Source organism: Heteronotia binoei, chromosome 6, assembly GCF_032191835.1.
Source record: "Heteronotia binoei isolate CCM8104 ecotype False Entrance Well chromosome 6, APGP_CSIRO_Hbin_v1, whole genome shotgun sequence".
In the NCBI taxonomy this organism is placed as follows: domain Eukaryota; kingdom Metazoa; phylum Chordata; class Lepidosauria; order Squamata; family Gekkonidae; genus Heteronotia; species Heteronotia binoei.
The window spans coordinates 140,359,957-140,386,225 of record NC_083228.1 but is presented as its reverse complement, the minus strand read 5'-3'; the positions used below and the strand labels follow the sequence as shown (position 1 = coordinate 140,386,225).

General features: G+C 50.4%; 1 protein-coding gene across 1 annotated transcript in view; it reads left to right on the top strand.

Moving 5' to 3' along the window:
- Positions 1-26,269, top strand: part of DIS3L2 (DIS3 like 3'-5' exoribonuclease 2) — a 419,389-nt gene that overhangs the window by 5,567 nt on the left and 387,553 nt on the right. Inside the window, 1 exon segment of the mRNA XM_060242825.1 lies at positions 12,874-13,559. Within this exon segment, the coding sequence (XP_060098808.1) occupies positions 12,890-13,559 (670 nt within the window). The 5' untranslated portion in view covers positions 12,874-12,889.

The following is a 26,269-nucleotide window of genomic DNA, read 5'->3' as shown; positions in this document are numbered from 1 at the left end:
AGAGACCTTTCACAACAGCGTGTATGAGCGGTGCTGTCAATTCACAGCCAACTTAAGAAGAAGAAGAATTGCAGATTTATACTCCGCCCTTCTCTCTGAATCAGAGACTCAGAGCAGCTTACAATCTCCTATGTCTTCTCCCCCCACAACAGACACCCTGTGAGGTGGGTGGGGCTGAGAAAGCTCTCAAAGAAGCTGCCCTTTCAAGGACAACTCCTATGAGAGCTATGGCTGACCCAAGGCCATTCCAGCAGGTGCAAGTGGAGGAGTGGGGAATCAAACCCGGTTCTCCCAGATAAGAGTCCTCACACTTAACCACTACACCAGACTGGCTCTGGTGACCCTGCTGGGTTTTCAGGGCAGGAGATTAACAGCAGGGGTTTGCCATTCCCCTCCTCTGTGTAGCAACCTTGCACTTCTTTGGTTGTCTCCCATCCAAATGCTAACCAGGGCTGAGCCTGTTCTAAGGAGGCTATTCTGGACTATCCAAGTCAGGTCTTCACAAATAGTAGCAGTGAGTCACTCTCCTTGGTTTTAGGATTCTTTGGCTACTACTTGTCATCCCATTGCAGTCTAATAAAATGGGTGTTATCCACAAAAGTGCCGATTGGTGTAAATGTTGTTTGTTTTTAAGGTGCTCCTGTATTTTTGTTTTATATGACAGGTGTTAACCAGTTCAGCAAAAACAGGGAAATTGGGTTAAGTTGCCAAAGGAACCTAGGAGAGCCAGTTCGGTGTAGTGGTGAAGTGCACGGACTCTTATCTGGGAGAACCGGGTTTGATTCCCCACTCCTCCACTTGCACCTGCTGGCATGGCCTTGGGTCAGCCATAGCTCTGGCAGAGGTTGTCCTTGAAAGGGCAGCTTGTGGGAGAGCTCTCTCAGCCCCACCCACCTCACAGGGGTGTCTTTTGTGGTGGAAGAAGGTAAAGGAGATTGTGGGCCGCTCTGAGCCTCTTCGGAGTGGAGGGCGGGATATAAATCTAATATCTTCATCTACCTCACAGGGTGTCTGTTGTTGGGGAGGAAGGTAAAGGAGATTGTGAGCGGCTCTGAGCCTCTTTGGAGTGGAGGGCGGGATATAAATCCAATATCACCTTCTTCTTCTAAAACTGGCCTGCATCCATTACTGCCATTGCGAATGGTGTTAGCATTTTTCCTTGATTGCATCTGAATTTTGCATAATTGCACCTCATCCAGTTCTTCCTGTATTTCGTAGGCTTGTTAGCCTCCTGCTTACAAAACCAACAACACACCATTACTCTTTATAATATTATATGTTTGCCTAGCAAAGGCTCTTTGCGTTGCTTCTGATGGAGCGGCCTGTAATTTCTGGAAACTTTTTCTAGAATGAAACCTTGTCACCTTTAGAATCATAGAGTTGGAAGGGACCTCCAGGGTCATCTAGTCCAACCCCCTGCACAATGCAGGAAACCCACAAATACCTCCCCCTAAATTCACAGGAGTCCGGGATGTCTTGCATCCTTGCCGGGACAACCTCTGCCAACCCTGGTGTTGGTTGTAAGTGGAGTGGAGCGTGCGGACAACATCACAGCTGTACACCATGCCGAAATTGGTCTGGTGCAGTACTGTAATGCAACTTTTCTTCTAAAGCTTCAGTACTGGCAATAATATTGATCTGGTTGCAAGAAAGCATCTTGCTGTCCATTTCTCTCTGCGGAGGTTGCACATGTAGGGAATGGGTTTGTGAGAATAATATGAGTGGTAAAGCTGCCATACTGCAGCCGGAGCCCTCTCCTCACGACCTGAGTTTGATCCCAGCGGAAGCTGGTTCAGGTAGCCAGCTCGAGGTTGACTCAGCCTTCCATCCTTCCGAGGCAGGTCAAATGAGTCCCCAGCTTGCTGGGGGGAAAGCCAAGAGGACTTGGGAAGGCAAGGGCAAACCACCCTGTGAAAAGCTGTGTTCAGGTAGCTGGCCCAAGGTTGACTCAGCCTTCCATCCTTCCGAGGTCGGTCAAATGAGTGCCCAGCTTGCTGGGGGGAAAGTGGAGACGACTGGGGAAGGTAATGGCAAACCACTCCGGAAAACGTCTGCCGTGAAAACGTTGTGAAAGCAACATCACCCTGGAGTTGGAAACGACTGGTGCTTGCACAGGGGACTACCTTTACCTTTTTTATACTCTGAAAAGAGCCCCGTGGCACAGAGTGTTAAAACTGCAGTACTGCAGTCCTAAGCTCTGCTCACAACCTGCGTTTGATCCCCAGTGGAAGCTGGGTTTTCAGGTAGCTGGTTTGAGATTGACTCAACCTTCCATCCTTTTGAGGTCGGTAAAATGAGTCCCCAGCTTGCTGGGGGGGGTGGGGAGAAGCGTAGATGACTGGGGAAGGCAATGGCAAACCACCCCATAAAAAGTCTGCCGTGAAAACGTCGTGAAAGCAACGTCACCCCAGAGTCAAAAACGACTGGTGCTTGCTTAGGGGACTACCTTTACCTTTTTAATCAAGGGTCATTTTGTAGAAAAATAGGTGGTGGAGCTCATTAGCATAACTCATTAACATATGCAGCCACCCACCCACCCCGCCACCAGCCAAAAGCAACCTGATGCAAGAAAAGAGAGCCCCGGGCGAGCAAGGCCTGCTTGGGCTAGCTAGAGATCCAGCCAACCCAAGCAGGGCTCGCTCGCCTGGGGCTCTCCTTGGCCACCCCAGTGAAAGGCCAGCAAGCCACCTGCCACCCAGAATCACCTAAGAAGTGGAGAAAGGGTGGTGTGGGCTTCTCCAGGGGTTCATGAGGGCTGCTGGGGGTGTAGCAAATTTTCTGGCGGCTGACTGGCTGGCTGCCCGCTCTCCTAATCCAGGGATTGTTATGCAGCTGCACCTCCTATTCAATGGACAAGGTGGGTGGGGAGGAAGAGAGGGAACCCTCAGAAGTGTTGAGGAGCTGCTCTCCTGTGAGCTCTGTGAATTCAAGGCCTGATAATAACCTAAAAACGTTTCTTCTGGTGCTTCAGTACGGGTGCTTTGTCTCAAGGAGGGCTTGGTCTTTTTTGCTGGCCAGCTTCCCCCCCCCCCCCCGTCTGTTCTCTGGCTCCCCGGCACTGCCCCTACATGAGGCAGGGTGTTGTGTTTGTGTGTGAGGCGGGAGGGTGGGTGGTGACATGCCCGGTATAATTTTCTTTTGGAGTTACTTTTGTTAATGCTTGGGTGTGCTGGTTTTGGGGCAGGGCGGAGTTTCGCCCCAGTTTGGCTAGATAGCACGGCTTGCCTTCTTTTCTAGCTTGACGTTCGTTCTTGAGACATCGAGAAGCGGCGTGTTGTCTGAGGTGGGACCCTCTCCAGCACGTTCTCACTCCGCTGCGGTCAACATTGTGTAGGCCGGCGAGTCGATAGACTCGTTTGGACGGGCGGCTGTGTGGCCATCGATCCCTTTTGCCTTTATGATTGCCTGCTTGCAGCAACATCTTGCATCAACACGACGGGGCGATTTTAGACTTGTGGGGTGCTAGGAAAGACCTGCCCGTCGATTCGCAAACCTATAGGTTCTGCTGAAAGCTCATACATTTTTTGCAATTAAAAAAACACCCGACGCCCAGGCGGGTGTATTGTTTAGAGGAGAGTTGCCACACTGCTTAAACGTACTGCTCATACCGAGTCCGGTACAAGGTGCTGGTCATTACCTTTAAAGCCCTATATGGTCTGGGACCTGCCTACCTGAGGGACCGTCTCTCCCCACACGTTCCCCAGAGAGTACTGAGGTCTGGGACTCAAAATCTTCTCAACATCCCCGGGCCCAAGGAAGTGCGTCTCAAAACAACTAGAGACAGGGCCTTTTCCACAACGGCCCCTATGTGGTGGAACCAGCTACCGGAAGAGGTGAGGGCCCTGCGGGATCTTACTCAGTTCCGCAGGGCCTGTAAGACGACCCTCTTCCGGTTAGCCTACGCCTGACTGGACAAATGTAGCTTTCTAGATTTTTGTGATTATACTGTATAGCTTCAATGTAAAAATTTTAAGGTTTTTAGGTTTTTAAATGCTTGATTTTAAATGTAATAACTTTGTTCCGATTTTATTGTTTTATTGTTTGTTGTAAGCCGCCCTGAGCCACTCGTGGGAAGGGCGGAATATAAGTTACGGAATAAATAAATAAATAAATAAATAATAAACGTGACGATGGTTTCAGAGGGGTAGCCGTGTTGATCTGCAATAGAAGAGCCAGATTCAAGTCTGACGGCGCTTTAAAGGCCAACCAGCAGCTCCCTGTGGAGATCCGGGCCCTACCTGAGCTACTGCCATTTCGTAGGGCCTGCGAGACGGAGCTGTTCTGCCGGGCTTATGGCTGAGGCAACGGGCATCCTGTTACTCCAGCAGTTGGCCTCCCTTGTGGTGATATTGTGCCCTTCTGCAGTGCTATCTTATTACCACTGCTATCATTTAATATGGGACCTATAACTGCTTACCTTGTCTGATGTGCCCTTCCCGCTGGTGGCGCATTCTCTTTTCTGTTTTATTGTTTCTACTTGGAGGGACGGTGGCTCAGTGGTAGAGCATCTTGCTTGGTAAGCAGGAGGTCCCAGGTTCAATCCCCGGCATCTCCAACTTAAAAAGGGTCCAGGCAAGTAGGCGTGAAAAACCTCAGCTTGAGACCCTGGAGAGCAGCTGCCAGTCTGAGTAGACAAGACTGACTTTGATGGACTGAGGGTCTAATTCAGTATAAGGCAGCTTCATATGTTCATATATATGGGGAGGGACGGCGGCTCAGTGGTAGAGCATCTGTTGGGTAAGCAGAAGGTCCCAGGTTCAATCCCCGGCATCTCCAACTAAATAGGCGTGAAAAACCTCAGCTTGAGACCCTGGAGAGCAGTTGCCAGTCTGAGTAGACAAGACTGACTTTGATGGACTGAGGGTCTGATTCAGTTTAAGGCAGCTTCATATGTTCCTATATATGGGGAGGGACAGTGGCTCAGTGGTAGAGCATCTGCTTGGTAAGCGGGAGGTCCCAGGTTCAATCCCGGGCATCTCCAACTAAAAAGGGTCCAGGCAAGTAGGCATGAAAAAAACTCAGCTTGAGACCCGGGAGAGCCGCTGCCAGTCTGAGTGGACAATACGGACTTCAATGGACCGAGGATCTGATTCAGTATAAGGCAGCTTCATGTGTTCCTATATATGGGGAGGGACGGTGGCTCAGTGGTAGAGCATATGAACATATGAAGCTGCCTTATACTGAATCAGACCTTTGGTCCATCAAAGTCAGCATTGTCTACTCAGACTGGCAGCGGCTCTCCAGGGTCTCAAGCTGAGGCTTTTCACGCCTATTTGCCTGGACCCTTTTTTGGAGATGCCAGGGATTGAACCTGGGACCTTCTGCTTCCCAAGCAGATGCTCTACCACTGACCCACCTCCCTCCCCTTACCAAGCATGTGCTTGGTAAGCAGGAGGTCCCAGGTTCAATCCCGGGCATCTCCAACTCAAAAGGGTCCAGGCAAGTAGGCGTAAAAAAACCCTCAGCTTGACACCTTGGAGAGCCACTGCCAGTCTGAGCAGACAGTACTGACTTTGATGGACCGAGGGTCTGATTCAGTAGAAGGCGGTTTCATATGTTCATACTTGTTTAATTTTAATGTAATAATAATATTAAAATTTTATTTGTATCCCGCCCTCCCCGCCTAGGCAGGCTCAGGGCGGCTAACAGCATTTCATAAACATACAATGATAAATATAAAACTTTAAATTTAACAAATATAAAACTTTAGGTTTAACATCATTTAAAAACCAGTCAATGTAATTAAAATTTTATAACTTAATCTGACAGTGACGATGGCATTTTTGACGCTAGTTTCCGTCAGTTTGCACGACTTACGTAATGACATAGGTCCTTAGACAGGACCGTGTTGGCGGATCCTTGATTAACAACCTTATTCAGCAGTCCGTATATGCTGGCTTGAAGAGGGTGGTCTTGCAGGCCCTGCGGAACTGATCGATGTAGTGTTTTGACTGTGATCTGTAGGTTTTTATTGTTGTTATTGTATGTTGTTTTCCGCCCTGAGCCCGTTTACAGGAAAGGGGGAAATATAAACCTACTAAATAAAACAAATAAAGAAATGAGGTTTCCCGGGTATAAGCTCTTGAGCAGGGCTTTTTTTGTAGCAGGAACTCCTTTGCATACTAGGCCACACACCCCTGATGTAGCCAATCCTCCTGGAGCTTACAGGGCTCTTCTTACAGGATTACTGTAAACTCTTGGAGGATTGGCTACATCAGGGGTGTGTGGCCTAATATGCAAAGGAGTTCCTGTTACACACAAAAAAGCGCTGTGCTCATGAGAGACAACGCTCCCTTAGTTGGATAAAAAAAACCCCAAGGTTCAATTCCAAAAGACCAACAAGATTTCTAGGGTGTAAGATTTTGAGAATTGGAGTTCCTTTTTTCAGAAATCTGTTGGTCTTTAAGGTGGCACTGGACTCTAATCTTGCATTTCTACTTCAACACAGTTTTTTACCACTAATGGAGTCCCAGCTTCTGTACAGATCGCAAACGTTCTAGGGCATTGGTTCCAGAGGCCTTCCAGTCAGTAGGGACGTATAGAAGAAGAAGAAGACTGCAGATTTATACCCCGCCCTTCTCTCTAAATCAGAGGCTCAGAGCAGCTCACAATCTCCTGTATCTTCTCCCCCCACAACAGACACCCTGTGAGGTGGGTGGGACTGAGAGGGCTCTCACAGCAGCTGCCCTTTCAAGAACAACTCCTGCAATAGCTATGGCTAACCCAAGGCCACATTTCAGCAGGAGCAAGTGGAGGAGTGGGGAATCAAACCCGGTTCTCCCAGATAAGAGTCCGCACGCTTCACCACTATACCAAACTGGCTCTCAGAATGGACTGGGGCTTATGGTGAGGTTTGGACAAAGAGGAATCTGAAAAAAATTGACCTGGAGAAATCTTACAAAGAGAATTTTTTTTCTCCCCCTCCCCAAATACTAGAACTTGAGGTTATCCAATGAAGTTGATGGGCAGGAGGTTCAGGATAGACAAAAGGAACGACTGCTTTACACGGAGAGTAATTGGGGAGGGACGGTGACTCAGTGGCAGAGCATCTGCTTGGGAAGCAGAAGGTCCCAGGTTCAATCCCTGGCATCTCCAAAAAAGGGTCCAGGCAAATAGGTGTGAAAAACCTCAGCTTGAGACCCTGGAGAGCCACTGCCAGTCTGAGAAGACAATACGGACTTTGATGGACCGAGGGTCTGATTCAGTATAAGGCAGCTTCATATGTTCAATAAAACTCATAAACAATGAATCGGGGAAGAATAACCATTGCTGGGGGTATGCCAAACAAAACAAAAAGAAACTGCTAAAGGGAGACAAATCAGTGTCACTGGGGAGGAAGTTCCGAACTTTTGGTGCCATAACCGATAAGGCCCTTTCTCCAGTTGCCACCCACCTAGCTTCAGGTGGCAAGGGTGTGTGAAACCGGGCAGCCAAAGATGACAGATATGAATGGGTGGGTTCATATGGCAGAAAGCAGTCCTTACGGCTGGGTGTCAAACTCATTTGTTATGAGGGCTGGATCTGACATAACTGAGACCTTGTCAGGCTGGGCCACGTGTGTACCTATTTAAGATTAGGCAGCAGAGATACAAACTTTTTAAAGGATGCAGACAAACACAATCGAAGATTTAAAAGAAGAACAAACCTTAAAATAAGACATGCTTAAAACTTTAGCACTTGTTGGTCTTAAAGGTGCTTTCTTTGTATTTCTCCCATGGGCTCCAGGGAACTGGGCAAAGGAAGCTCTGGCTCTTTCCCTCTCTTCCCAGGGCACCAAGAGGGGGAGGAGCCTCAACGGATGGAGAAAATTGAGGTTTTGCTCTGTAGCTCCGGTGCGATTGAGTAAGCCTTGTAAGTCAAGCTGAGATGCAGAAGGAAGCAGGAGAAAGGGAGAAGGAAGCAGACAAAAGCCAGTTGCTTGGAGGCCTGATTTGGCCCCCGGGCTGCATGTTTGACACCCCTGCCTTAAGGTATGCTATCTCCAGGCTGTTCAGGGCCTTAAACATTAATACCAGCACCTTTAATTGAGCTTGAATGAAAATTGGAAGCCACCGTAGATGTAACAAGCCCGGAGTGCTGTGGTAATTGGCTTTTGCTCTGAGGCCTTTGAGTATAAATGCAGGAAACAGATTTATAAACAGATGAAAGAAGTAAATGTTTTGTTCCCACTTCTTTCTCTCTCTGTCTTCCTGGGTGTATGCGAATGTCTAAAGTGAGAATATACAAAGAGGCCTGCTGGATCAGACCAGGGGTCGACCTGGGCTGTCTCACACAGCAGCCAACTAGTTCCTCTGGAGAGCCAACAACAGGGCAAAGAGGCCGAGGCCTTCATAAGAACATCAGAAGAGCCCTGCTGGATCAGACCAGTGAGGGTCCACCTAGTCCAGCCTCCTGTCTCACACAGGGGCCAACCAGTTCCTCTGGAGGGCCAACAACAGGGCAGAGAGGCTGAGGCCTTCATAAGAACATCAGAAGAGCCCTGCTGGATCAGACAAGTGAGGGTCCATCTAGCCCAGCAGCCTACCTCACACAAGGGCCAACCAGTTCCTCTGGAGAGCCAACAACAGGGCAAAGAGGCCGAGGCCTTCATAAGAACATCAGAAGAGCCCTGCTGGATCGGACCAGTGGTCCATCTAGTCCAGCATCCTGTCTCACACAGTGGCCAGCCAGTTCCTCTGGAGGGCCAGCAACAGGGCAGAGAGGCTGAGGCCTTCCCCTGAGAAGAGCATCAGAAGAGCCCTGCTGGATCAGACCAGTGAGGGTCCTTCTAGTCCAGCATCCTGTCTCACACAGTGGCCAGCCAGTTCCTCTGGAGGGCCAGCAACATGGCAGAGAGGCCGAGGCCTTCATAAGAAAATCAGAAGAACCCTGCTGGATCAGACTAGTGAAGGTCCATCTAGTCCAGCATCCTGCTTCACACAGTGGCCATCCAGTTCCTGTGGGGGACCAACAACAGGATTTAGAGGCTGAGGCCTTCTTAAGAATATAAGAAGAGCCCTGCTGGGTCAGACCAGTGGTCCATCTAGTCCAGCATCCTGTCTCATGCACTGGCCAGCCAGGTCCTCTGGAAGGGCACTGGGACATAGAAGCCAAGGCCTTCCCCTGATGTTACCTCTTGGCACTGGGATTCAGTGGCTGGCTGCTTCTGAACATGAAGGTTCTCTTTAGTCACCGGGGCTGGTAGCCATTGATAGATGGATCTTCCATGAATATACCTAATCCTCTTTCGATGTTGTCTGCGTATGACCATCACTCGGTAAGCTCCTTGGGGCAGGGAGCTGTCTTTTGCTTCTGTGACTCTGCAGAGAGCCTCGTGGGTAGGTCTGCGCAAGAGTGTGCTGGAAGCGATGGGTCAGGGTCACGGTCCTCATGGAAAGGAGGAAGCCCCGCTGAGCTTCAGGGATCGGACGGCAGCAGGAGTTTGCCACTTGCAAGGGAATCTCCACCCTTCCTGTTGAAACCTTTGTAAGCAGCTGAGGGGGGGGGGGAGCTGCGGTTATTTTTGGAGAGCTCGAGGGCGGACACGATCAGCGCCTTTTGTTTTTGTATGATGTCCGCTGCTTTAGTTTGGTGGAGCTTCTCTGAGGGGCAGAGCGAGTCGAAATGATTTGTGCGTGGCTGAGATGGAAGAATTTGGACCCCAGACATCTCTCTCTCTCTCTCTCCCCCTGGAATACATCCACATGTAACGTTCGGGTCATAAGCTGGTCACTCCTGGATTACTTCTGCTGCACTTAGAATTGTGTATCTTCACTTTGAATTGCGTATCTTCAGAGGGAAAAACTGATGGGCCACCAGTTCTGTCCCCTCTGTCCCAAACTTAGAAAGGATGAGGGGGCAGTTTTAAGCCCTAAGTCAGAGGGGTCACACATGCAGCCCAGGGCTGAATCAGGTCCCCGAGCAACTGGCTGTCATCTGCTTCCTTCTCCCTCTCTCTTGCTTCCTTCTGCATCACAGCTTGCTTTGCCAGGCTTGCTCAATCGCAGCCTGATATGCCAAGGAGCTCCTGAAAGGCAGGAGGCAACCACAGTTTTAGAAGGCCCTTATCTCTACGACCTGTTGTTGGCCTTCCAGAGGAGCTGGTTGGCCATTATGTGTGACAGGATGCTTGACTAGATGGATCACTGATCTGATCCAGCAGGGCTCTTCTTGTGAAGGCCTTGGCCTCTGTGCCCTGTTGTTGGCCCTCCAGAGGAACTGGTTGGCCACTGTTTGAGACAGGAGGCTGGACTAGATGGACCCTCACTGGTCTGATCCAGCAGGACTCATCTTATGAAGGCCTCGGCCTCTGTGCCTTGTTGTTGGCCATAAGCAGAACTGGTGGACTAGATGAACTCTCACTGGTCTGATCCAGCAGGGCTCTTCTGAGGTTCTTATGAAGCCCTTGGTCTCTATAAGCTGTTGTTCGCCATTCAGAGGAACTGGTTGGCCTCTGTGTGAGACAGGATCCTGGACTGGATGGGCCCCGGTCTGATCCAGCAGGGCTCTTCTGATGTTCTTGTGAAGACCTCATTCTCTATGCTCTGTTGCTGGCCCTTCAGAGGAGTTGGTTGTGTACTGTGTGAGGCAGGATGCTAGACTAGAGGGACCACTGGTCTGATCCAGCAGGGCTCTTCTAATGTTCTTATGAAGGCCTTGGACTCTATGCCCTGTTGTTGGCCCTCCGGAGGAGTTGATTGGCCACTGTGTGAGGCAGGATGTGAGGCAGGATTGGCACTGTGTGAACCAGTTGGAACATTGATCTGATCCTGCAGGGTTCTTCTGAAGTTCTTCTGAGAAGTGTGGAGGACAGCCTTACCAGGGGACTCTAGTAGGAAGGGATGCATACAAGCAAGGCAGGCTCTTTCTCACAAGCTAAAACGAATAAAAGGAAGTCCTTCACCCAAAGGGTGATCAACATGTGGATTTCAGTGCCACAGGAGGTGATGGCGGCTACAAGCATAGAAAGCTTCAAGAGGGGACTGGATAAACATATGGAGCAGAGGTCCACCAGTGGCTATTAACCACAGTGTATGGTTGGAGCTCTCTGGGCAGTGATGCTCTGTATTCTTGGTGCTTGGGAGGGCTTCTAGTGTCCTGGCCCCACGGATGGACCCCTGGTGGCACCTGGGTTTTTTGGCCACTGTGTGACACAGAGTGTTGGACTGGATGGACCATTGCCTTGATCCAGCATGGCTTCCCTTATGTTCTTATATCTGGGGTGGTGATGCTCTGTATTATTGGTGCTTGGGGGGGCAACAGTGGGAGGACTTCTAGTGTCCTGGCCCCACTGATGGACCTCCTGATGGCACCTGTTGTTTTTTTAGACACTGTGTGACCCAGAGTGTTGGACTGGATGGGCCATTGGCCTGATCCAACATGGCTTCTCTTATGTTCTTATGTGACACAGAGTGTTGGACTGGATGGGCCATTGGCCTGATCCAACATGGCTTCTCTTATGTTCTTATCTTGGGACCTCTATGGCTTGGGACCAGTGTGTGTGTGAAGGACTGTCTTCTCCCATACTTTCTTCCTTGGGAATTAAGATCACAGCCTCCCTGACTGTCCCATCAACCAAAGAAGCTTGTTTGGTGGTTACATGAGAGAGGGCCTTTTCAGTGGTAGCCCCACAATTCTGGGACAACCTACCCAGGGAGGTATGCCTGGCTGCCTCTCTTTAAATCTTTAGCAGACAGTTTTGTTTAGGACTGAGTTTGGTTAAATCATCAGCTGTCTTGAAGCAAAACTAAAAGATGAAAGTGGTGGTGGGGTTCTAAATGGGATGCAGCCGGTACCAAAAGCATGGGATTAATAGTGTTGAGAACATAAGAGAAGCCGTGTTGGATCAGTCCAATGGCCCATCCAGTCCAACACTCTGTGTCACATAAGAACATAAGAGAAGCCATGTTGGATCAGGTCAGTGGCCCATCCTGTCCAACACTCTGAGTCACATAAGAGAAGCCATGTTGGATCAGGTCATTGGCCCATCCAGTCCAACACTCTGTGTCACACAGTGGCCAAATCCCAGGCACCATCAGGAGGTCCACCTGCAGGGCCAGAATTCTAGAAGCTCTCTCACTTTTGCCCCCCCCCCCCCCGAGTACCAAGAATACAGAACATCACTTGTCCCAGACAGAGTTCCAGTTATACCTTGCGGCTAGTAGCCACTGATGGACCTCTGCTCCATATGCTTATCCAGTCCCCTCTTGAAGCTGTCTGTGTTGTAGCTGCCACCACCTCCTATGGCAGTGAATTCCATGTGTTATAATCACTTCCCTTTATCCATTCTAACCTGGAAAGGAAAGGTCCCCTGTGGAAGCACCAGTCGTTTCCGACTCTGGGGTGACGTTGCTTTCACAACGCTTTCATGGCAGACTTTTTACGGGGTGGTTTGCCATTGCCTTCCCCAGTCATCTACGCTTTCCCCCCAGCAAACTGGGGACTCATTTGACAGACCTCGGAAAGATGGAAGGCTGCGTCAACCTCAAGCCAGCTACCTGAAAACTCGGTCGAACTCGGATCGACCGGTCGAACTCGGATCGAACTCGGGTCGTGAGCAGAGCTTAGGACTGCAGTACTGCAGCTTTAACCCTCTGCGCCGCCTGACTGCTCTGCAATTTCATTGCGCGCCCATGAGTTCCTGCGCTCTGAGAAAGGGAGAAAAGGACTTCCTTCTCTACCTTCTCTGTCCCGTGCGTAATTTTGTAAATCTGTTATCATGTTATCCCTCAGTCATCGTCTCTCCAGGATAAAGAGCCCTAAACCTCTTTAACCTTTCTTCGTAGGGAAAGTGTTCCATCCCCCTGTGCATTTTCCTTGCCCCTTCTTTGCACCTTTTCCAAGCCTCCCCTCCCCCGCCAACAGATGCTTATCTGTATATTCCTCTGACGACAGGTGATATTCCTTGAAAATGGAGCCTCAAGGGATTGCTCGAGGTGCCCCTACGCACAGGCCCAAGGATGGCCCCAGCAAGCCCGCCGTGCCCCAGAAGAACGCTTACGCCCGCCTTGTGCAGAAACACCACAGCGGACGGTTCCGGTCCTATCTTCACCACATTGCCCAGAAGCTTCAGCTGGAAGAGAGCTGCCTCAACGACTTGGGCTCGGACCCCGAAGCCCCCTTGAAGAGCGGCCTGGTGAGGGAGGCCCTCTCGTGGAACGGGGTGCTGGCGCCCGGCTGCTCACCTGTCAGGGCCCCGCAACCGGGACCCGAGAATCCGAGCGAGAGCAACGAGCCGGGTCTTGCCAGGAGGAAAAGAGATCCCGGCCCTGGCAGAGGCGTGGGGGATGAGCTAGTGGAAGAAGAGGAGCTCGCTCCTAATTGGCGTGGCGATGCAGCTGTCCTGTCGAGCGCGAGGCAGGTACGGGGCAGCCAAGGGATGTCTCCCAGGCCGGACTTCTCTCCGCACAAAACCTCCGGCTTTGAAGAGAGGGGCAGAGACGAGTCGTGGAGGAGCAGCCGGGAGGGCCCCGCTGTCACGGGCAGAGCAGAGAGCTTCGCTTCGCCGGGGCAGTTCGGCGCGGATTTGCCCGCCACGAACCCCAGGAAGGCCGGTCATTTGTCTCCCAGCCGAACCCAGGGTGAGCTGTGTAATATCTGCAGTAGTTAAAGTAGCTTATGGGGATAGCAGCAGCTTGCTGGTAGGAGATGCGGCGGAATTACGAACCCGGGAGCTTGCTCTTGTCTTGCTAACTGATAGCTGGGTGCTTACTGCGGGCTTGAAAGGCAGCTGAAGGAAGTCAGACATCCCTTTGCTGCATTGGCTTGCTGATATTTCAGGCTGGGTGACAAACCTCCAGCCATTTCTGAAATCCCTTGTATCCATATCCTTTGATGCAGGCACTGGGAGCTTAGATGCTTGGGGAAGGCTGTGGCTGAGTGGCAGAGCACTTGCTCGGCATGCAAAAGGTCCCCGGTTCAATCCCCGGTATCTCCAGTTAAAAGGACCAGGCAGGAGGTGATGGGAAAGACCTCAGCCTGAGACCCTGGAGAGCCATGAAGTGCGGCTGTAGCTCAGTGGCAGAGTGTCTGCTTGGCATGCAGAAGGTCCCAGGTTCAATCCCTAGCATCTCCAGTTAAAAGGACCAGGCAGGAGGTGATGGGAAAGACCTCAGCCTGAGACCCTGGAGAGCCATGAAGTGGGGCTGTAGCTCAGTTGCAGAGTGTCTGTTTGGCACACAGAAAGTCCCAGGTTCAATCCCCGGTATCTCCGGTTAAAAAGGACCAGGTAGGAAGTGATATGCAGGACCTCTGCCTAAGACCTCGGAGAGCCCCTGCTAGTCTGAGTAGACCGGACTGGCTTTAGTGAACCCGAGGTTCTGGTTCAAGATAAGGCAGGTTTACGGCCGGTGCTAGGCTTTTTGGTGCCCTAGGCGACGCTACCTGCTTGTGCCCCCCCCCCAACCCATTTTAAAAACAGGTATATATATTTTTTAAACATCCATAGAGAAATGAGTATATTTTAGAGACAAAGCGTGTGCTCTACCACTGAGCTATGGCTGAGCGATACCTCTGACCTAAATGTTTCTTTCTCAGAAAGTTCTCAATTATTTTGTGTAATGAGGTACAAACTGGCATTGAATGTGACAGGATTCAGATCAGGGTACTCCTGACATCAGTTAAATTTGAAGTTGGGGAACAGGGCTTTTTTAAATAGCAGGAACTCCTTTGCATATTAGGCCACCCCCCCCCCCCCCGATGTAGCCAATCCTGCAATAGCTTACAGTAGGTCCTGTACTAAGAGCCCTGTAAGCTCTTGGCTACATAAGAGGGGTGTGGCCTAATATGCAAAGGAGTTCCTGATACAAAAAAAAGCCCTGTTGGGGAACAAAAGTTCCCAAGCAAGCCAGAGCCTAGTCAGTTTGAAAGCACCATCAGCATTTTGTACATGAGGGTTTTGGCATTCTAGTTCCCTAATGTCCCCCTCTTTTAAATTAATGTGCAGAATCGAAAGGAAAGGTCCCCTGTGCAAGCACCAGTCGTTTCTGACTCGGGGGTGACGTTGCTTTCACAACGCTTTCATGGCAGACTTTTTACGGGGTGGTTTGCCATTGCCTTCCCCGGTCATCTACGCTTTCCCCCCCAGCAAGCTGGGTCCTCATTTTACCGACCTCGGAAGGATGGAAGGCTGAGTCGACCTGGAGCCGGCTATCTGAAAACCCAGCTTCCGCCGGGGATTGAACTCAGGTCGTGAGCAGAGCTTAGGACTGCAGTACTGCAGCTTTAACACTCTGCGCCACGGGGCTCTTCAAATGTGCAGAATACCGGCAGCCAGTTACAGCACCCTTAATATATATATATCTCAATGTTCACAGTAGAACCTAAATCAGATGCCTGGATAAGGTTCCTATCAGTCTTAACATCTGTACTTTGTGTCTTGCCATGCTATACGCGCAGATAATCATATTAAATCATATGAGAATATTATCATATACTTGAGATAATCCTATTAAAAAGCAACTAGCGGTCTCCCTTCCCTTGATGGCCTAGCGACAACGGTTCATGAAGAGGATTCTCTTTCTGAAATGTCAGATGTAGGTTTGCTGTCTCACTGCTTCTGCATTGCAAAATGATTCAATTGATGTCCTATTATGGCATTGGGGGGGGGGGGATGAACTCACAACTGCTCCTCTCTAATCTGATGAAAGTGCCTTTTTCAAACATGGTTTTCCCTTTTGTGAACCCTGCAAATTTGGTTGTTTTTAAATGGAGTAGCGAAGGAAGGAAGGAAGGAAGGAAGGAAGGAAGGAAGGAAGGAAGGAAGGAAGGAAGGAAGGAAGGAAGGAAGGAAGGAAGGAAGGAAGGAAGGAAGGAAGGAAGGAAGGAGAAGAAGATTTATCCCCCGCCCTTCTCTCTGAATCAGAGACTCAAAGCGGCTTACAATCTCCTATATCAGGAGTGGCCAACGGTAGCTCTCCAGATGTTTTTTGCCTACAACTCCCATCGGCCCCAGTCAGCATGGCCAATGGCTGGGGCCGATGGGAGTTGTAGGCAAAAAACATCTGGAGAGCTACTGTTGGCCACCCCTGTCCTATTATCTCCCCCCCCCCCCACAGCAGACACCCTGTGAGGTGGGTGGGGCTGAGAGAGCTCTCCCAAAAGCTGCCCTTTCAAGGACAACTCCTGCGAGAGCCATGGCTGATCCAAGGCCATCCCAGCAGCTGCAAGTGGAGGAGTGGGGAATCAAACCCGGATCTCCCAGATAAGAGTCCGCACACTTAACCCCTACAACAAACTGGTTCTCCAGGGGAGGGAGGGAGAGTCCTGCCCCTCTGCTCATCCTCCTGAGGCTGGTGGCGGAGGTTGAGAGTTTGGGCTTGTCTCTCATGGCAGCCGAGGAGGGCTCCACTCGCCAGTGAGAAGCTGCATGTGCTCTTCGGACAGAATGCTTTTGCGTCCTGCCAAAAGAGCTGTCAGAATACCAGAGGAATTTCATACAATCCAGGGAGGGACTGCCTCAAGGGGAAGGCAAGCTAGATCTCCTTGGCCCTAATGCAGCATTCTAAGGACTAACCCACACTGGCTCTGATAGGTCAGGGGGGAGCAGATGGAGTGAGTGCTTCCCTCCCCCCCCCCCAAAAAAAACACCTTCCCCTCTGTGTCCTGCTGCGGGGCAGCCCTGGCTCAGTCCAAGGCATTAGGGGATGTGGAAGACCTCAGCCTTAGACCTGGAGAGCTGCTGCCAGTCTGAGTAGAGAATGCTGATTTTGGTGGACCAAGGGCCTGCTTTAACAGAAGGCATCTTCACGTGTGTGCATGTATTTCCCCTGTTCTGCTGTTGTCTGGCCCCACTGATGGACCTCCTTGTGGTTTTGTGGCCACTGTGCAACACACAGAGTGTTGGACTGGATGGGCCATTGGCCTGATCCAACATGGCTTCTGTTATGCTCTTATGTCTGGGGCAGTGATGCTCTGTATTCTTGGTGCTTGGGGGGGGCAGGCACAGCGGAAGGCCTCTAATGCCCTGGCCCCACTGATGGATCTCCTGATGGCACTTGGGGTTTTTTGGCCGCTGTGTGACACAGAGTGTTGGACTGGATGGACCATTGGCCTGATCCAACATGGCTTCTCTTGTGTTCTTATGTCTGGGCAGTGATGCTCTGTATTCTTGGTGCTTGGGGGGCGGGCACAGTGGAAGGCCTCTAATGACCTGGCCCCACTGATGGACCTCCTGATGGCACCTGGTTTTTTTTGGCCACCGTGTGGCACGGGATGTTGGACTGGATGGGCCATTGGCCTGAATCAACATGGCTTCTCTTGTGTTCTTATGTCTGGGCAGTGATGCTCTGTATTCTTGGTGCTTGGGGGGGCGGGCACAGTGGAAGGCCTCTAATGACCTGGCCCCACTGATGGACCTCCTGATGGCACCTGGTTTTTTTGGCCACCGTGTGGCACAGGATGTTGGACTGGATGGGCCATTGGCCTGATCCAACATGGCTTCTCTCATGTTCTTATGTCTGGGGCATTGATGCTCTGTATTCTTGGTGCTTGGAGGGGCACAGTGGGAGGGCTTCTAGTGTCCTGGCCCCGCTGGTGGACCTCCTGATGGCACTTGGGTTTTTTTGACCACTGTGTGACACATAGATTGTTGGGCTGGATGGACTACTGGCCTGATCCAACTTGGCTTCTCTTGTGTTCTTATGTCTGGGCAGTGATGCTCTGTTTTCTTGGTGCTTGGGGGTGGGTGGGGCACAGCGGAAGGCCGCTAATGTCCTGGCCCCACTAATGGACCTCCTGATGGCACTTGGGTTTTTCTGGCCACTGTGCGACACACAGAGTGTTGGACTGGATGGGCCATTGGCCTGATCCAACATGGCTTCTCTTATGTTCTTATGTCTTGGTCAGTGGGGCGGATGGGTTCCTTGTTGTGGCTTGCAGAACAGAGATCTAATAAATACTGGCTGTAATTCACGGTTGCAAAATTTCACCCCTTCCAATCAGCCAGGGTGAGTAATGTGTCAGTTTATGGGGACCTCTTCTTATGGAAGCCTGAATCGGGAGGCTTTGCACGTCCAGGATGGCAAACTTTGCGAGTGTTTGCAGTGGTGGCGTTGTGCAAAAGAAATGCGCTAAGCAGATCCAGTTGTCGAAGCGATAAACTTTATAAATCACAACTGCTGGCGTTTTTTCAAAGCAACCTCTCGACGTGAATGCCGCAAAGCAGTTTGGTGCTTTGTTGTCGTTCGTCTTGTCCCGGGAGATTGGGTTTCTTTTCATCCTGCTCTCCAGCCAACTGGAAGCGCTTGGGCAAGAAGTTTGCTAATTCAGTTCAGTTGTGTTCGATCTGGCTGGGTGCAGAATGAATTTCTTTTGGGATCCATAGTGTCTTCCATAGGCTGTGAAAAGGATGCTCAGGCTGAAGGCTCCTTTTCTCAGAAGGTGTCTCGCCAGGTCTCTCCAGATTGGGTTATCAGCCTCAAGGGGTGTGTGGCTGGAGTTGTCCTGGAATTACGAATGATTTCCTGACTACAGGGAACAGTTTCCCTGGAGGAAATTGGTGGTTTGGAGAGTGGGCTCTTTGGTATTGCATAGCAGGGGTCCCCAACCCTCGGGCCGTGGACCAGTCAGGGTCTGTGGCCTGTTAGCAACCGGGCCGTGAGTTGTATAGTCAGGGCTTTTTTTGGTAGCAGGAACTCATTTGCATATTAGGCCGCACTCCTCTTGTGTAGCCAATCCTCCAAGAGCTTATGGGGCTCTTAGAACAGGGCCTACTGTAAGCTCCAGGAGGATTGGCTACATCAGGGTGTGTGGCCTAATATGCAAAGGAGCTCCTGCTACAAAAAAAAGCCCTCTGTATAGTTATTTCATTACATATTACAATGTAGTAGTAATAATAATAATACGACACTGGATTTATATCCTGCCCTCCACTCCAAATCTCAGAGTGGCTCACAATCGCCTTTCTCTTCCTCCCCCAAAACAGACACCCTATGAGGTGGGTGGGTCTGAGAGAGCTCTGACAGAAGCTGCCCTTTCAAGGACAGCTCTGCAACAGCTGCTGGAGAGCTACATCTGGAGAGCTACCGTTGGCCACCCCTGAGATACTGGATTTATACCCCGCCCTCCACTCCAAATCTCAGAGCAGCTTACAACCTCCTTTCAAGTGTTTTTAAAAATGAATCCATTTTCATCATAGGAACACAAGCGAAGCCATGTTGGATCAGGCTAATGGCCCATCCGGTCCAACACTGTGTCACACGAGGGCCAAGAAACCCAGGTGCCATCAGGAGGTCCACCAGTGGGGCCAGGACACTAGAAGCCCTCCCACTGTTGCTTCCCCCAAACACCAAGGATAGAGCGCATCACTGCCCCAGAGAGAGAGTTCCAACAATACACTGTGGCTAATCGCCATTGATAAACCTCTGCTCCAGATGTTTATCCAATCCCCTCTTGAAGCTGGCTACGCTTGTGGCTAATACCCACTGAGCGACCTCTGCTCCATATTTTTATCCAATCCCCTCTTAAAGCTAGCTAAGCTTGTAGCCGCCACCACCTCCTGCGGCAGTGAATTCCACATGTTAATCACCCTTTGGGTGAAGAAGGGCTTCCTTTTATCTATTCTAACCCGACTGCTCAGCAATTTCATGGAATGCCCACGAGTTCTCATATTGTGGGAAAGGGAGAAAAGTACTTCTTTCTCTGCTTTCTCCATCCCATGCATAATCTTGTCAACCTCTATCATATAGGCCACACCCCCTGACGCTGAGCCAGCCAGCCGGAACTGCGTTTCTGTGTGTTCCTGCTTAAAAAAAAAAACCCTGCATTGCTTGTTGCAAAAGACCTTGACCCAGCTGTGACAATGAAGGCCCTGTGAAAGTCTGAATATACGCAGGGCTTTCTTTGTAGCAGGAACTCCTTTGCCTATTCAGCCACACCCCCCTGATGTGGCCAGTCGTCCTGGACTAAAAGCCCTGTAAGCTTTTGGAGGATTGGCTACATCAGGGTTGTGTGGCCTAATATGCAAAGGAGCTTCTGCTAGGAAAAAAGCCCTGAACTATGGCAACCGGTCCCTGTGGGTTACAACAGGAGATCATGCCGGTGTTTTGACATCACGCTGGCAGCTGGCCTGGGCTTTTCACAGTTCATTGTTTCTCTGTGTGTTAAGTGCCGTCATGCGGCTTTCAACTTAAGTCGACCCTATGAATTGATGTCCTCCCAACCGTCTTGAGTGTTAACAGCCATTCTCAGGTCTTACAGAGCGAGGGCTTCTTTGATGGAGTTGTCATAAACTCAGAGGGGTCTTACCAAATTGCTGCCACCACTCTGGGTTAAGGGTTCCCCTTGAGAAGGCCCAGAGTACCCTCCCAAGCCTTTCAGGCCTCCTTTGGCTAGGCCAAATAATGGGCGTTAAGAACCAGGCAGAGTAAACAACAACAAAAAAGTTTATTCCAGTGCAATCTAAATTAACAAGGTGCATTAATCAGTAAAAAGGTGAAGGGAAAATAAATAAATGCCCTAACATGTCTGTTTTACAGTCCCTACTCTTAGCAGCACTTACCCCCTTGGGTAAGGGTCTCTCCCCCTGCTTCCAGCTCTCCAGGCTACAGCCTGCTTCCAGCTAAGCCTTCCAGGGAAAGAACCCTCCACTTCCTGGACTTGGCCTTTATATAATCTCTTCCCAGGCCCCACCTCTCTCTGGGCCTGTTTCCCTCCAAACCCCTTGCTAACCAATCAGAGGGGCAGCGGGGATCCTGGGAAATGTAGGCTTTTCCCAGTAACTCCTAAGCAGGCTTCCCTGGGGTCTGCAGGCCTCGCTAGGCCCTGGATCATGACAGGAGTCCAGGGGGTTTTTTTGCCGCAGGAACTCCTTTGCGTATTAGGCCACGCACCCCTGATGTAACCAATCCTCCTGGAGCTTGGATTGGCTACATTAGGGGTGCATGGCCTAATATGCAAAGGAGTTCCTGCTACCAAAAAACCCTGCATGGAGTGAATCCATCTCCTGCTGGCCCCTCGTCTTTTCTTGCTGCCTTCAGCTTTTCCTAGAGCTGTTGTCTTTTTCAGTGAATCTCTTGTCACAACGGGTCCCAAGTACAATAATCTCAGATTCGTTGAAACAATAGCACTTACTGTGTATGGGTGTGTGTGAAGTACCATCAGTTCACTTTGCACTTACGGTGACCCTATGAATTAAAGATGTGGCCCCAATGTTAACAGCTGTGTGCAGGTCTTGTACTTGTCGGGCGACGGGACCCCGGCATGGTTTGAGATGATCATTTCAGTCTTCCAGAGTCCGTCATTTTGGAGAGAGAGCTTTTGGATATTCAGTCTCGTGGCCATTCAATGAAATTGCTGAGCAGTTGGGTTAGAACCGATAAAAGGAAGTCCTTCGTCACCCAAAGGGTGATTAATGCATGGAATTCACTGCCACAGGAGGTGGTGGCAGCAGCAAGCACAAAACAGCTTCAAGAGGGGATTGGATAAACATCTGGAGCAGAGGTTTATCAATGGCGATTAGCCACAGTGTATTGTTGGAACTCTCTCTCTGGGGCAGTGATGCGCTCTATTCTTGGTGTTTGGGGGAAGCAACAGTGGGAGGGCTTCTAGTGTCCTGGCCCCACTGGTGGACCTCCTGATGGCACCTGGGTTTCTTGGCCCTCGTGTGACACAGTGTTGGACCGAATGGGCCATTAGCCTGATCCAACATGGCTTCTCTTGTGTTCCTGTGATAAAAATGGATTCATTTTTAAAAACACTTGAAAGGAGGTTGTAAGCTGCTCTGAGATTCGGAGTGGAGGGCGGGGTATAAATCCAATAGGGAGAGCCAGTTTGGTGTAGTGGTTAAGTGTGCGGACTCTTATCCGGGAGAACCGGGTTTGATTCCCCACTCCTCCACTTGCACCTGCTAGCATGGCCTTGGGTCAGCCATAGCTCTGGCAGAAGTTGTCCTTGAAAGGGCAGCTGCTGGGAGAGCCCTCTCCAGCCCCACCCACCTCACAGGGTATCTGTTGTGGGGGAGGAAGGGAAAGGAGATTGTGAGCCGCTCTGAGACTCTTTGGAGTGGAGGGCGGGATATAGATCCAATATCATCATCATCATCATCATCATCATCATCATCATCATCATCATCATCATCATCATCATCATCATCTTCTTCTTCTTCTTCAATATCTCAGGGGTGGCCAACGGTAGCTCTCCAGCTGTTTTTGCCTACAACTCCCATCAGCCGCAGTCAGCATGGCCGATGGCTGGGGCTGATGGGAGTTGTAGGCAAAAAAACAGCTGGAGAGGTACCGTTGGCCACCCCTGCAATATCTTCTTCTTCAAAGCAGACTTTCTGCCTCTGAACCACAGCCCCTCCCCATGTTGAGCATACACGTAGCTCATGTGAATGTAGTGTGCTCAGGGTAAGTTTTGTGGAAGTCTTGCTCATCCTGCTATGCTCTAATCTCATACCACCGAAGAAGGGGTTTCAGCGTAAAGTCAAAGCAGATAGAATACCACTGAAGAACAATGAGTATGCTTCAATCCTTATATATGATTTATCCCTTATACAGCTTTCAACCAGTGTATGCAAATATCAACACCAATTTCTGATTTCTTCCCTCCAGAAATATTGACAAATTATTAATAAACAATGATTATTAGGGTTTGTAGAATCTTTCGGGCTCAAGCGCCGTGTTCTACTGGAGAAAGTTTTTCTTCCAGACGTTTCGTTCTCGGCTGCGGAGAACATCCTCAGTGGCGTTGCAGCCGGAGCAGGCGCTCTGACCTTCTTGGCTGCTGTGCATTGAGTGGGGCCAGGGCTGCTGGAGAGCTGCTATTTCACCACACCCCCTCCAGCCTTGAAATAGCTCTCCAGCAGCCCTGGCCCCACTCAATGCACAGTAGCCAAGAAGGTCAGAGCGCCTGCTCCGGCTGCAACGCCACTGAGGATGTTCTCCGCAGCTGAGAACGAAACGTCTGGAAGAAAAACTTTCTCCGGTAGAACACGGCACTTGAGCCCGAAAGATTCTACAAACCCTAATGGTGATGCCAGCCGTGAAAACCTGAAATCTTTGAAAACGATGATTAGTTCTAACTAATACTTTCCAATAGAAGGATTTTCAGAAATCCTTCCTCCAATAAACAAAGCTCATAATGCAGTCCATCGCTTCTTGCGGAATTCTTTCCAATGGAGGGCCCAAGAAATCCATGCAGCCTAGATTTCGAGACGTTTCAGTACTGACCTTCTTCGGTTAATCAGGCTGCTGAAATGGAACCCGGTTTTGGCGATTTCTTACACGGATTCAAAGCTAAAAGACGACCCCAATGGAGAACCCAATGATTCTGGCCCTGCCATTAGAAAGAATTTCACAAGAAGTGACGGACTGCATTACGAACGCCGTTCGTTGTAGGAAGGATTTCTGAAAATCCCTCTGTTGGAAAGTATTGGAACTAATTGTTAATAATTTGTCAGTTTTTCTGGAGGGAAGAAATTGGAAATTGAGGTTGATATTTGTATATAGGAGTTTAAAGTTGTATATAAAGGGTAAGGTAGTCCCCTGTGCAAGCACCAGTCGTTTTCGACTCTGGGGTGACGTTGCTTTCACAGCGTTTTCACGGCAGACATTTGACGGAGTGGTTTGCCATTGCCTTCCCCAGTCATCTACACTTTCCCCCCCCCCCCCCAGCAAGCTGGATCCTCATTTGACCGACCTCGGAAGGATGGAAGGCTGAGTCAACCTGGAGCCGTCTTCCTGAAAACCCAGCTTCCGCTGGAATTGAACTCAGGTCGTGAGCAGAGGGCTCCGACTGCAGTAGTGCAGCTTTACCATTCTGTGCCACGGGGCTCTTCGAAGTTGTATATAGCAGGGGTGGCCAAGGGTAGCTCTCCAGATGTTTTTTTGCCTACAACTCCCATCAGCCCCAGCCAGCATGGCCAATGGCTGGGGCTGATGGGAGTTGTAGGCAAAAAAACATCTGGAGAGCTACTGTAGGTCACCTCTGGTATATAGGATAAATTATACATAAGGATTTGTTTTTCATTGGTATTTTATCTTCTGTGCTTTAGCCTCATAGTTGGCCTAGCTGCCTTTCTTTCTCAAGCAATCTTTAAGGACCTCCTTCAGGCATTTTTTTGGCCAAATAAAGCAAAGTAGTATATTCCACAGTGTTGTTAGTTAGGTTTTTTTCTTTGGGTGGCGTCCACTGTGATGCATCTCTGAGGCTTTTTATAGTATCGTGACCCTGAAGAGAGAAAGGGGAAACTGGTGTCTCCAGGGGCGGGGTGGGAACGAGGCCAGCTGGAAGGAGAGCCCCGCGTCGAGAGACCCGGGACCGACAGAGGGGAGCTAGCGGGGCAGAGGAGGTGGCCGGGGGGTCAGAAGCAGGGTGGAGCAAGTTCACGGAGAGTCCTGAAAAGCCATCGGCGGGGCTCGGCCCCTCCTTGATGAGGCAGATGTTGCCGTTCCTCTCTGCTGGAGCGCGGGAACTGTTTGGATAAACTTTCAGCCCCCTGCTACTAAACGGCTTTTGCGGCCAGGCCTCCGCGGATCGGCCAGAACGGCGCTATCTTTCGGCCTTCCCGTGGCACTGCAACGCTTTTGTCAAGAGCGCCTCTTGCCTTGAATCTGTGGGGCAAAGATTGATGCTCATGTATAGCCTGTAATAACCTTTGGGTCCCACTTAGCTGCTTAGAATCCTAGAGTTGGAAGGGTCCTCCAGGGTCATCTAGTCCAACCCCCTGCACAGTGCAGGAAACCCACAAACAACCCCCTAAATTCACAGGATCCGCATTGCTGTTAGATGACCCTCTAGCCTCTGTTGAAAAACCTCCAAGGAAGGAGAGCCCACCACCTCCTGAGGAAGCCTGTTCCACTGAGGAACCACTCTAACGGTCAGGAAGTTCTTCCTAATGTTGAGCCGGAAACTGTTTTGATTTAATTTCAACCCATTGGTTCTGGTCCTACCTTCCGGGGCCACAGAAAACAATTCCACACCATCCTCTGTAGGACAGCCCTTCAAGTCCTTGAAGATGGTCATCATATCACCTCTCAGCCGCCTCCTCTCCAGGCTAAACATGCCCAGCTCCTTCAGCCTTTCTTCATTGGTCTCCAAACCCCTCACCATCTTTGTCGCCCTCCTCTGGACCCATTCCAGAGGGCTCTCACAGCAGCTGCCCTTTCAAGGACAACCTTTGCCAGAGCTATGGCTGACCCAAGGCCATTCCAGCAGCTGCAAGTGGAGGAGGGGGGAATCAAACCCGGTTCTCCCAGATAAGAGTCCGCACACTTAACCACTACACCAAACTGGCTCAAGGTGTCCTTGAAAGGGCAGGTGCTATGAGAGTCCTTTCAGCCCCACCAACCTCACAGGGTGTCTGTTGTGAGGGGAGAAGATATAGGTCATTTTAAACCGCTTTGAGTCTCTGATTCAGAGAGAAGGGCGGGGTATAAATCTGTAGTCTCCTCCTCCTCCTCCTTCAACCCTTGGGCAGGTTGGGATCAGACCATGAGGCGCTTCTAGGCCAGCATCCCATGCCATGGAGTAGCCAGCTTTTGGGAGGCTGACAGTCGAGGTCCAGTGGGAACATTGGCCCATCTCTTCCTGCCCTCCCTCTCGTGTTTTGCCTAAGTTCACAGAATCAGCATCGCTGTCAGATGGCCTTCTAGCTTCTGGTTAAAAATATCCAAACAAGGAGAGCCCACCACCTCCTGAAGAAGCCTGTATCACTCAAGAACTACTCTGTTGGGAAGTTCTTTCTGATGTTAAGAACATAAGAGAAGCCATGTTGGATCAGGCCAGTGGCCCATCCAGCCCAGCACTCTGTGTCACATAAGAACATTAGAGAAGCCCTGTTGGATCAGGCCAATGGCCCCTCCAGTCCAACAATCTGTGTCACATAAGAACATAAGAGAAGCCCTGTTGGATCAGGCCAGTGGCCCACCCAATCCAACACTCAGTGTCACATAAGAACATAAGAGAAGCCCTGTTGGATCAGGCCAGTGGCCCCTCCAGTCCAACACTCTGTGTCACATAAGAACATAAGAGAAGCCATGTTGGATCAGGCCAGTGGCCCACCCAATCCAACACTCAGTGTCACATAAGAACATAAGAGAAGCCCTGTTGGATCAGGCCAGTGGCCCCTCCAGTCCAACACTCTGTGTCACATAAGAACATAAGAGAAGTCATGTTGGATCAGGCCAGTGGCCCATCCAGTCCAACACTCAGTGTCACATAAGAACATAAGAGAAGCCCTGTTGGATCAGGCCAGTGGCCCATCCAGTCCAACACTCAGTGTCACATAAGAACATAAGAGAAGCCCTGTTGGATCAGGCCAGTGGCCCATCCAATCCAACACTCTGTGTCA